Source organism: Tetrao urogallus (assembly GCF_951394365.1).
Source record: "Tetrao urogallus genome assembly, chromosome: 35".
NCBI classification, from domain to species: domain Eukaryota; kingdom Metazoa; phylum Chordata; class Aves; order Galliformes; family Phasianidae; genus Tetrao; species Tetrao urogallus.
In genome coordinates, this window is record NC_136848.1 from 580,592 (window position 1) to 592,355 (window position 11,764).

The window sequence follows — 11,764 nt, forward strand, 5'->3', positions numbered from 1 at the left end:
GCCCGAGAGCGGCGGGGCGGCCCGGGGCAGCGGCTGGGGTGACTGGAACGGGCTGGGAGCAGTGAGGGAACGGACAGAGCAACGAGGAGCACGGAGTGGAACCGGGAAAGGAACGGAGCCTGGGAGCCGTGCGGGAATGGAGACTGGAACTGGAAGCGTTAGGGAGTCAGGCTGGGATCAGTGGGAAGCAGGGACTGGAATCGGTGAGGGAATAGGATTGGGAGCAGAAGGGAACAGGATTGGGACCAGAAGGGAATAGGATTGGTACCAGAAGGGAATAGGATTGGGAGCAGAAGGGAATAGGATTGGGACCAGTAAGGGGATAGGACTGGGAGCAGTAAGGGAATAGGATTGGGACCAGAAGGGAATAGGGACTGGAAGAAAGAAGGGAGTAGAGACTGGGATGAGTAAGGAGTGTGGACTGGGACCAGCAGGGAACAGGGACTGGGAGCAGTGAGGAGCCAGCCAGGACCAGAAAGGGAATACAGACTGGGATCATAAGGAGGATAGTGTGGGACCGGCAGGAATACAGACAAGCAGGGCCACCTCCCCTGGGGACGCCGTTGTCCCCGCCATCCCCCCCAGGCCTCCATCCCCATGAGGGGTGCCACCTCCATGCCTCACTTTCCCCCTCAACCCCACCAGGCCTCAGAAATCCTCCCCCCTCCCCCTGATTTCCCATCAAAACAGCCCCAGAGGTGGCACTGGAGTGGGGAGGGGGGGCTGGGGACAACCCAGGGCCGCGTCCCCCCCTCCTTCCCCTAACAGGGAGCCACCCCCAGGGCCGTCCCTCCCTCCTGGAGCCTGATTTAGGGCCTGACGCAGCGGTTGGTGTCACTTTGTGGTGTGACACCGGGGCTGTGCTCGGTGCCACTCCGCCGCCACCTCGCCCCCAGCCCCCCCCCCATTGTTTTTTTTTTGCCCCATTTCCCTCTTTTTTCAGCCAAGAAGATGGCGCAGCCCCCGAAGCATTGTGGGAGCAAGGCGCACATTGGTGCTGGCAAAGCCATCGCTGTCCTCACCTCAGGAGGGGACGCACAGGGTAAGGAGCGTCCTGTCCCCAAAACCCACCCCGTGGGATTGCTTTGGGGGTAAAACAAGCAGAAATGGGGCTCGCATGTTCTTGAATCTTGCCGCTTGTTGCCAGTTGTGTTTCCTTGCAAGGTGTGTTTGTCCCACGTGTTTTTTTGGGGGGGTTCCTTGTGGTGTTGTGTGGGGGCCAGGAGGGATTTTGTTTCAGCTGTCGCTTTGGAATAACGTGCAATGCTGATTTTTCCAATAATGATTTGCAGCAGTAATTTGCAGTGACGTATCCCAGTGATGATTTGCTGTAAGCGGGGGCAGAGGGAAAGGGGAAAGGAAGACAAAATTTCGGACTTTCGGGCAGCATAAAGGAAAACACTAAAAAACGACAAGATTTTGCCCCAAAAATACCCAGACGGAGCCCAATCCTTGCTTTCTGCCTGCAGGCCCTGGGAGCGCAGGGCTGGGGGGCTGTTTTGCTTCTCCGCCACCACGCCGTGCCGCCAGCTGTCACCATCACGGCATCACGCGGCCTCAGTGCCCTAAATGTCAGCAGGGCAAAAATAACCCGCAGCTGCGGGGCCAGATCTGTGCTGGTGGTGGGGGTTGGGGGGGGGACGAGGCACACCGGGAGCTGTGCAAGCTTGGAGTCGGGGAGGAGGGGGGGGACACGATGGCTTTTGGGGTTCCTCATGGCTTGGGGACGCCGGTGATGCTCTCCTCTTTCTGTAGGCATGAATGCGGCCGTCCGCGCCGTGGTGCGGGTGGGCATTTACACCGGTGCCAAAGTCTACTTCGTGCATGAGGTTGGTGCCCCCCGCCTGGATCCCCCCTCCCCGAAGCCCACAGGGACCCGGTGTCACCACCGCTGTCTCCCCCTCAACAGGGCTACCAGGGGCTGGTGGACGGCGGGGACAACATCAAAGAGGCCACGTGGGAGAGTGTCTCCATGATGCTGCAGTTGGTGAGCCTGGGGGGGGGTAGGTGGTGACACCGGGGGGGGGGACAGGGGGTGCTGCCACCCTGACCTTCTCCGCTGTAACCCAATGCCGTGGGGGCAAAGGGCCGAGCCTGAAAATAACCCGACACCGGAGCCGCTGGCTGGCGGGGACACGGCGCCCATTTTGGGGTGCGGGTGCCCATTTTGTTTGTGTGTGGGGTGGGGGGGCTTTGCCCACAGGGTGGGACGGTCATCGGCAGCGCCCGCTGCCAGGACTTCCGCACGCGCGAAGGACGCCTGAAAGCCGCCCGCAATCTGGTGAAGCGCGGCATCACCAACCTCTGCGTCATCGGCGGCGACGGCAGCCTCACCGGTGCTGACACCTTCCGTGCCGAATGGAGCAGCCTCCTGGCCGAGCTGCTGAAAACGGGTATGGTCCCTCCCTCCCTCCCCCCCCAAAATTTCCCCCTGTTGAGCTCGTAGCGCCTTGCTTTAAGCCCATTTTGCACCGTAACGTGGGTTTTCCCCACTGGAAATAGCAGGATTTTGAGGCAGTTTTGTCCCAAAAGGACGTTTGGTGGGGGGGACGCAGTGGGAACGGGGGGTCCCAGCCCACTTGCCTTCTTTTAGGGGGGATCACGGCGGAGGAGGCGAAGAAGTCGAGCTACCTGAACATCGTGGGCATGGTGGGCTCCATCGACAACGACTTCTGCGGCACCGACATGACCATCGGCACCGACTCGGCGCTGCACCGCATCATGGAGATCGTGGACGCCATCACCACCACGGCCCAGAGGTGACACATCCCCACCCCACACCTCAGGGAACCGGGCAACCTGCGTCCCTGCTCTCTCCGTGGGGTGTAACCGAGCTCCGCATTTCCTGCAGCCACCAGAGGACGTTTGTGCTGGAAGTGATGGGTCGTCACTGCGGGTACGTCCCCCGCGCTGCCCCCAGGGTCTGATGAAACAGGAAGGGGAAAAGCCCCACACCGCCTCTTTTTCTGCACCCCCAGCTACCTGGCTCTCATCACCTCCCTGGCCTGCGGTGCCGACTGGGTCTTCATCCCCGAGTCCCCCCCTGAGGATGGCTGGGAGGATCACTTGTGCCGGAGGCTCACGGAGGTGGGGCGGGCTGCAGCAGCGTGCCCTGTGCCTGTCCCCATCCCTACTTCATCCCTGTACCTGGCCCTGTGCTTGTCCCCATCCCCACTTCATCCCTGTACCTGGCCCTGTGCCTGTCCCCATCCCTACTTCATCCCTGTACCTGGCCCTGTGCCTGTCCCCATCCCTACTTCATCCCTGGCCCTGGCCCTGTGCCTGTCCCCATCCCCACTTCATCCCTGTACCTGGCCCTGTGCCTGTCCCCATCCCCACTTCATCCCTGTACCTGGCCCTGTGCCTGTCCCCATCCCTACTTCATCCCTGTACCTGGCCCTGTGCCTGTCCCCATCCCTACTTCATCCCTGTACCTGGCCCTGTGCCTGTCCCCATCCCCACTTCATCCCTGTACCTGGCCCTGTGCCTGTCCCCATCCCCACTTCATCCCTGTACCTGGCCCTGTGCCTGTCCCCATCCCTACTTCATCCCTGTACCTGGCCCTGTGCCTGTCCCCATCCCCACTTCATCCCTGGCCCTGGCCCTGTGCCTGTCCCCATCCCTACTTCATCCCTGTACCTGGCCCTGTGCTTGTCCCCGTCCCCACTTCATCCCTGTCCATGTCCCCATCCTCATCTCCATCCCCACCCCTGTTTTGTCCCCATCTTGGACATCATCCCCATTTCCTTCCCTGTCCCTCCCTGTTTTGTCCCTATCCTCATCTTTGTTCCCATCACTGTCCCCATCTTCATCTCCTTTCCTCTCCCTGTTCTGTCCCCATCTCTATCACCAACCCCATCTCTGTCCCTATCCGTATCCTGAGCCACATCCCCGTTCCCACTGTCACCCCCTTCTCCCCCAGACCCGTTTGGGTGGCTCAAGGCTGAACATCATCATCGTGGCCGAGGGCGCCATCGACAGACACGGCAAGGCCATCACCTCTGACGAAGTCAAAGACGTGAGCAGGACGAGGGGACCCCCATTTCTGCTCCCACTGTTGGTCCTAGCAGAGCTTGGGCACCCCATCCCCACGCCAACCCTGCTGTCTTGCAGCTGGTGGTGAAGCGTTTGGGCTACGACACCCGCGTCACCATCCTGGGCCACGTGCAGCGCGGCGGGACGCCCTCCGCCTTCGACCGCATCCTGGTAGGCAGCTCCTGCGCCCATCCCAGCTGAGCAGGGCCGTGGCGACACCCCCATCCCTGTCCCTGTCTCTGCAGGGCAGCAGGATGGGAGTCGAAGCCGTCATGGCCTTGCTGGAAGGGACCCCCGACACCCCCGCCTGCGTCGTCAGCCTCTCAGGGAACCAGGCCGTGCGCCTGCCCCTCATGGAGTGCGTGCAGGTGGTGAGTGCAGGGTGGGGGGCGCGGAGCAGCCCGGGCTGCGCGTGGAGCCGAGGTGCAAACTCAGCCGCTGCAATGCAAACCTGGCCGGTGCAGCACAAATGCAGCCATCGCAGTGCAAACCTGTCCACCTCTGCTCCCCGCAGACCAAAGATGTGACAACGGCGATGAACGAGAAACGCTTCGATGACGCCGTGAAACTGCGGGGCCGGTGAGCATCCACAGCTCGGCCCCCGTTGGGGTCACGGGGGTGCAGCCATCCCCCAGCACTCCCTCATCCCCTTATTTTTCCTCCCTTTCCCTCCCCGCTTTCCCAGGAGTTTCCAAAATAACTGGAACGTCTACAAGCTGCTGGCACACATCCGCCCGCCCTCCACCAAGGTAAGGAGGTGGGACGGGGTGCGGAGGGGGGGCGCAGCGAGCCCCCCCTGACGCTGCCCCCTCACCCCACAGAGCGGTTACACGTTGGCTGTGCTCAACGTGGGCGCTCCTGCTGCCGGCATGAACGCGGCCGTGCGCTCCACCGTGAGGATCGGGCTCATCCACGGGCACAGGATGCTGGCGGTGCACGACGGCTTCGAGGGGCTCGCCTTTGGGAATGTGCGAGGGCAAGGGGGCGCAGGGGGCGGGAAGTGCGGGGGAAAAAAGGGGACGCGTGGGGGAAAGGAAACACACGGGGAAAGGTGATGCGTGGGGATGGGAGCGCACAAAGGAAGAGGAAGCACAGGAATGGGGGTGCGTGGGGATGGCGGCGCACAGGGAAAGTTGCAGCCCTAAAAGCTGCAGCCCCCAGGAGGGGGATCCCTACCCAGTGGGGGGGCTTTGCACGCCCCACAGCCTTGCATGCGTGGCGGTGCTGTGACAGCGACGTGCTGCGTGCTGAGGGCGGTGCACATCAAAACCTTTTGCCTCCCAACCCAACGTTCTTAGTGCTGCTTTCCCCCACTCCTCTCTCCCGGCCAGGTGGAAGAGATCGGCTGGGATAAGGTTGGCAGCTGGACAGGTCTGGGGGGATCCAAACTGGGGACGAAGAGGTAACGCTGTCCTGTGGAAGTCTGGGTGCGGGGGCCCAAGCGAAGCCCACCCCCGGAGGCTTCACCCTCCCACGCTTCGGCCAGGACCTTGCCCAAGAAATACTTTGAGGAAATCAGCGCCACCATCAGCAACTTCGGCATCCACGGGCTGATCATCATCGGGGGCTTCGAGGTGGGTGGGGTGGCAGGGGGCTGCGGGGCACCTCGCTGTGCCGTGCCTCTGACCCCCCATTCCCGCAGGCCTTCGTGGGCAGCCTGGAGCTGATGGAAGGGAGAGCCAAGTTTGACGAGCTCTGCATCCCCATCTGCGTCATCCCCGCCACCGTCTCCAACAACGTCCCCGGCTCCGACTTCAGCATCGGCGCCGACACCGCCCTCAACACCATCACCACGGTGCGGCTCCTGCGACCCCCCCGCGACGCACAGCTTACAATTAAACACCCCCCCCTCAACCCAAACCCCTTCCTCCCTTCCCGCAGACCTGCGACCGCATCAAGCAGTCGGCAGCGGGGACCAAGCGGCGCGTCTTCATCATCGAGACGATGGGCGGCTACTGCGGGTACCTGGCCACCATGGCGGGGCTGGCAGGCGGTGCCGATGCTGCCTACATCTTCGAGGAGCACTTCAGCATCCATGACCTGCAGGTGGGGTCCCAAAGGCATCGCCGTGGGGCTGGGGGGGCTGCATTTATCCCTGCTTGCATCCCCAACCTCCAACCAAGCATCACCGCAGGGACGGGGGTGTTGCGTTTATTCCCAGAGCACTTCCAAAAGCCAAGCCTCGAACGCTTCTTTTTCTCATCCTTAGATCAACGTGGAGCACTTAACCGAAAAGATGAAGACGACAGTGAAGCGCGGGCTGGTGCTCAGGTAAGGATGGGACCATGGAGGGGGGTTGGGTTGGTGCTCAGGTAAGGATGGGACCATGGAGGGGGGTTGGGTTGGTGCTCAGGTAAGGATGGCACCATGGAGGGGGGTTGGAAGGGCCCATCGGCTGCTGCAGCCGCCCTGAGCCCCCTCCTGCTGCCTCACGCAGGAACGAGCGCTGCAACGAGAACTACACCACCGACTTCATCTACAACCTGTACACAGAGGAGGGCAAAGGCATCTTCGACTGCCGCAAGAACGTGCTGGGGCACATGCAGCAGGTACGGCCGCGCTGTGAGCTCCCAGCAGAGGGCAGGAGCCCCTCGGTCACGGCTCCCCCCACCACCTCCTGTCATTTCCCCCTGCAGGGCGGCACCCCGACCCCCTTCGACAGGAATTTCGGCACTAAAATGGGCGCCAAGTCGGTGGCTTGGATCACTGGCAAGATCAAGGAGTGCTCCCGGCACGGTGGGTCCCGCGTGGGCACAACCAGGGGGCTCCCATCCGCATTTGCAAAGCCCCCTCGCCTTCCCCGCAGATCACAAACCTCAGCTCCCCCCCCAGCCACGCACGCGTGCTCAGACTTCCCGCTCCTCTGTTTCAAAGTGAAGCACTGCTGCGCTCCGCGGGTTCTATAGGGTTCTTCCCCCATATTCAGCACTCGTGAGGCTGCACCTCGAGTACTGTGTCCAGTTTTGGGCCCCTCACTGCAAGAAAGATATTGAGGCCCTGGAACGTGTTCAAAGGAGGGCAACAAAGCTGGTGAGGGGTCTGGAACACAGGGCTGATGAGGAGAGGCTGAAGGAGCTGGGAATGTTCAGCATGGAGAAGAGGAGCTCAGGGGAGACCTCACTGCTCTCTATGACTGCCTGAAGGGAGGCTGCAGGGAGCTGGGGGTCGGCCTCTGCTCTCATGTCATCAGTGATAGGAGCAGAGGGAACGGCTTCAAGCTGCGGCAGGGGAGATTCAGGCTGGACACGAGGAAGTGTTACTGTTCAGAAAGGGTGGTCAGGCACTGCAATGGATGCCCAGGGAGGTGGTGGAGTCACCGAGCCTGGGGGTGTTCAAGGAAAGGCTGGATGTTGTGTTGAGGGACGTGGTTCAGTGGGAGCTGTTGGGAATGGGGGAACGGTTGGACCGGATGAGCTTGGAGGTCTTTTCCAACCTTGGTGATTCTATGATTCTATGATTCTGCTGCCCCCCCTGGGGGGGCCGCGATGCTGAGCCCGTTCCGGGCGCTCCTTGCAGGTCGGATCTTCGCCAACACAGCCGACTCGGCGTGCCTGCTGGGCATGCGCAAACGCAGCCTGGTGTTCCAGCCCCTCACCGAACTCAAGGAGCAGACAGACTTCGAGTGGGTGCCCGCCGTCCCCCCCCAGCACCGCTGCAGGAGCGCCGCGCCGGGCTCACACCGTCCTCTCTCCAACCCCCCAGGCACCGCATCCCCAAGGAACAGTGGTGGCTGAAGCTGCGTCCCATCCTGAAGATCCTGGCCAAGTACAACATCGAGCTGGACACCTCGGAGAAGGCACTCATGGAGCACGTCAGGCCCAAGAGGGTCTCGCAGGAGTACAACATGTGAGGGAGGACCCGCTGAAAGACCCCCCCCAAATCCCCCGCAGCATCTTCACTTTTGAAAGAGCAGTTTTGCCGAAAACGGAGGGTTCCCTCAGGGTAATTTCGGGCTGGTTTAGATCCAGCCAGGTGTTTTATGGGCTTTTGAAAGAGCAAAGCGTTCCGCGAGCGGCTCGCGTTGCGGCAGGACGTTGCGTTGACCTGAAAGCAGAGGTCAGGGCTGTAGGGCATCACTTTAGTTTGAAATTCAGAATTGTGACGCTTCAATAAAGCAGCACCCCTCCGTGGTGGTGACAAAAACACAACCTGTGCTCAGGCTCCCCACGTTTCACACAGCAGCACACGCGGCTGCCACGCACGCGCAGCCCTATGAACGCAACCTTACTTCCCTCCCCAGGGTAAATACCTGTATTTACCCTCCTCACCTCCCCTCTGGGAGCTCAAGGCAGCTCTCCCCGAGGATTCTCAGGTGACAGATGAGAACAGGGCACAATTCTGCTCCCGCTGGCTGTGCAACATAAAACCTTACAGAGCGTGGCTTGCAAGGAGCCTTTTATTTCTGTGGACGGAAGCCGGGGACGGATGAGACACAGGGCAGGCAGTGGCTCTGCGTCCTCAGCTGCAGCCCTGCATCCTTCCGCCACGCGAGGAGCTGCTGCCCCTGCCTCCAAACACACACACTGCACACGTATCAATAAAAGCAGCCCTGGCGCGGTGAGCTGGCAGTGCAAAACCAAACCCAGAACTTGGATGGGTTCTCGGACGGCAGATCAGAGGTGAAGCCCTCGCTCAGGACCACCCTGTGCTTGTGACAGCAGGGAATAGTTTCCTCTTTTTGCAGCAGTTGTGGCCAAGTTTGTGATGAGGGGGCAGCGAGGGCCCTGCTCACTGCTCAGGGATCCATTAGGGCACTTCCTCACTCCCTAGCCCTCACGCCATCAGTGCCACGAAGGGTTTCCTCCTGCAAACACTGCAGTCCCTAGTGCTCCCCGTCTTCTCTCTTTCCCTAAAGCGCTGATTCTCCCTGAATACATCCAAAAAAATCACAGACATGGGAGTGAACAAAACTCTGCTGGGTGCCAGCAGGGGGGTCCCATGTCTGCCCCGGCGCCGTGTGCAGCGAGGAGGCCGTGGGTGCTCGCCCCAGGGAGCGGACTCACATGGCACGTGCTCACCCAGCGGGCCTCTCCTCGAGTCCTTCAGAAAGAGGAGATTTCTCCCTTCTCACCCAGAAAGCTTCGCTTTCTCCAAGGCCTACCCCAACAGAAAGAATGCAGCAGCTGGGATGGAATTCACCATTTGTTAAAGGGAGGACAGTTCATTCGACGAGGCTGAAAACGCAGAAAAGGAGCTCGCGAAGGGCAAGAGCTGCAGGCAAGGAGAGGAGACGGCGCCCGTCGGTGCGTCCCGCTGTCCATCCAGCGCCCGCCAGTCACACAGCAAGCAGGATTCGCACCCACGGCCGCCCCGTGCCTAGCTGAGGAGCAGCACATACTCCTTCAGGCAGGTGGGCAGGGGCAGCTGCTCCACGGCCTCGGGCAGGAAGCGCACGCCCAAGCTGCGGCGCACGGCGTAACGCGACAGGGTCTGCAGAGTGCCGGGCGCCGAGCAGAGCAGCGTGAGCTTCTCGCACAGCTGCTGGTCCCTGCTCACCTCCCAGGGCATGCTGCCGTTCTTGCGCAGCTCAAAGTGTCCGATGGCGCGGTGCAGGAGGTCGAAGCAGGAATCCTCGCGCTCTGTGCCCAGTCCCCTCACCAGCAGCGCCACCAGTCGCGAGATGGGGCTCTGCCCTTTCAAATTCACCACCCGCACCTCGGCCCCGAAGTCGAGCAGGATGCTGACACTCTCCAGGTTGCCCTTCATGGCGGCCCAGCTGAGCGGCGTGTCGTCGTTGTAGTCGCGGGCGTTTACCAAGGCGCCGTTCTCCAGCAGCGCGCGCACGCACTCGGCCGTGTTCTTGAAGGCTGCCCAGTGCAGCGGCGTGTCCTTGTTGCCATCCAGGGCGTTGGGGTCGGCTCCGTACTCCAGCAGGATCTCCACGCACGTCTCGTCCTTCTCGGCCGCGTAGTGCAGGGCCGTGCGGTTGTAGCCGTCCAAGGCGTTGACCTGCAGGAGTGGGGAGATGCAGGGTGACCGAAACCAGCAGGGCACAAAGCCCTGCCCGCAGCCCATGGAATGGTTGGGAAACTCGAAGCTCCACCCTCAGCTCCACCCCCTGCCTTGGGCTCCTCCCATCACACGTCCAGGCCCCATCTGTGGCTCTGAGCAACTCAAGGCCGGGGCGCTCGCAGCTCTCTGGGCTTCACTGCCCTCTCAGTGAAAAACTTCTCGCTGACATCTAACCAAAATCTCCTCTCCTTTAATTTAAAGCCATTCCCCCTTTTCCTATTGCTGCAACCTGCCCACCTAAGAAGTTGTTCTCCCCTGTTGCTAAGCTTCTTCTAAGCACTGGAGGGTCTCCCCAGAGCCTCCTCTTCTCCAGGCTGGACACCCACAGCTCCTTCAGCCTTTCCTCATAGGAGGCATTCCAGCTCCTGAGCATCTTCATGGCCCTCCTCTGGACTCTGGTCACATTCCTCCACAGGATGAGAAAATAAAGCACACACAAGGTGGGGGGTGCAATCTACCAGCTGCCAAAATTTGAGCAGGAAACGTACAGCATTTAACACCCCTCTCAGGCTTTCATCAAGTCTGTTTTCAAGCAGGTACACTTAAAATCTCAGGCAATAACACTACCGAAATGCTGGAATTGCTCCCATGCTTGTGCAATACACCTTCACCCAGACCCATTCTACTCTTTTAGAGTGCAAAGCAGCTGCCACCAAGACAAAGCACAATTCTGGCAGCGCTCAGAATCGATGGTTCCACCTTGCTAAGGAAGCAAAGAGTCCAGAACCACGACACCACGGCTCCATTCCGAAGAGGCGTTTACCTCTGCTCCTTTCTGCAGCAGCAGCTCCACACAATCGGCGTCAGCCACCATGCAGGCGCAGTGCAGCGGCTTCAGAGTGCCATGCATGCAGTTCACATCCGCGCCCTGCAGAAACACGGCGGGGTTAAGAGTCCGGCCACCCGTGAGTCGTATCGCCAGGCGGCCAAAGAAAAACTGGTCCTGTTGGCCAGCAGGGCGCGCTTCTGGCTCGCAGTTACTCTTTTCCGTGCCCACCCGCTTCTGGTGGGGAAACTCTTTCCTATTCCCCCCTCACCGACTCTCCCCGACGCAGCTGCACGCCGTTCCCTCGGGCCCTGCCGCCGTCACGGAGAGCAGAGCTCAGCGCCGCCCCGAGAGGAGCTGCAGGCCGACACGAGGCCTCCGCGCAGCCGGCCTTTTATTAACGGGAACGGTTCGGGACCCCCCCCACCGCTCACCCGTCCAATCAGATCCTCCACGTTGTCCCTCGGAAAGGAGCGGATGGCGGCGATGGTGCGGATGAGGCGCTCGGACAGCGAGTATTTGCTCTGGACGCTCTGCATGATGTACCACATCCTGCGGGCCACCCGCCCGCCCGCCGCCGCCGCCCCGCCAGGCCCGGCCCGGCCCCCGAGCCCCGAGCGGTGCCGGGGCGGGGTGGGACGAGGGGCAGCGGATACCGGGGGAGGGAGGAGTTCTGTACGGGGTTGGAGCGGCCGGGCGCGACGAGCTCCCAAAACCCGGGCCCGGAACCGGCGCAGACTCTGCAAGGCCGCTGGAGGCGGAAGTCGCCGCCGCTACCCGGAAGTGAAAGACGAACCCGGTCGCGCATGCGCAGAAGATTCATAACCTCGCTCCGTTACCCACTTCGCCAATCAGCGCGCGGTGCCCCTCTAAGCTCCGCCTTCCTATCAGTTCCTCCCTCACGATGCGAGTTCCTCCAATCGCCAGGAGCCGGCCCTCGCAATCCCCGCC

The 11,764-nt window shown here is 61.5% G+C and overlaps 2 protein-coding genes across 4 annotated transcripts; one reads left to right on the top strand and one right to left on the bottom strand.

Moving 5' to 3' along the window:
* The first annotated feature begins 943 nt into the window (after positions 1–943).
* On the top strand, positions 944–8,183 carry PFKM (phosphofructokinase, muscle). Of its 3 annotated transcripts, XM_079547914.1 has the most exons (22): positions 944–1,042; positions 1,756–1,829; positions 1,910–1,987; positions 2,204–2,393; positions 2,594–2,759; positions 2,852–2,896; positions 2,979–3,087; positions 3,923–4,018; positions 4,114–4,206; positions 4,281–4,406; positions 4,550–4,614; positions 4,721–4,784; positions 4,857–5,003; positions 5,367–5,437; positions 5,522–5,609; positions 5,678–5,830; positions 5,917–6,081; positions 6,245–6,306; positions 6,473–6,584; positions 6,672–6,771; positions 7,552–7,657; positions 7,738–8,183. In XM_079547914.1, exons 1-22 carry the CDS (start codon positions 952–954, stop codon positions 7,883–7,885), a joined length of 2,349 nt encoding a protein of 782 aa, XP_079404040.1. In that variant the 5' UTR covers positions 944–951; the 3' UTR covers positions 7,886–8,183. The 3 variants fall into 3 exon arrangements, with proteins under 3 accessions (XP_079404040.1, XP_079404042.1, XP_079404041.1); XM_079547916.1 differs by lacking the exons at positions 944–1,042; positions 4,281–4,406; XM_079547915.1 differs by lacking the exons at positions 944–1,042; positions 4,114–4,206.
* Positions 8,184–9,351: 1,168 nt separating this feature from the next.
* Positions 9,352–11,364, bottom strand: ASB8 (ankyrin repeat and SOCS box containing 8; the record flags this gene model as incomplete). The annotated part of the gene is made up of 3 exons (XM_079547901.1): positions 9,352–9,984; positions 10,811–10,915; positions 11,248–11,364. The coding sequence occupies 3 exons, from the start codon at positions 11,362–11,364 to the stop codon at positions 9,352–9,354; spliced, it is 855 nt and encodes a 284-aa protein (XP_079404027.1).
* Between the last annotated feature and the right edge of the window lie 400 nt (positions 11,365–11,764).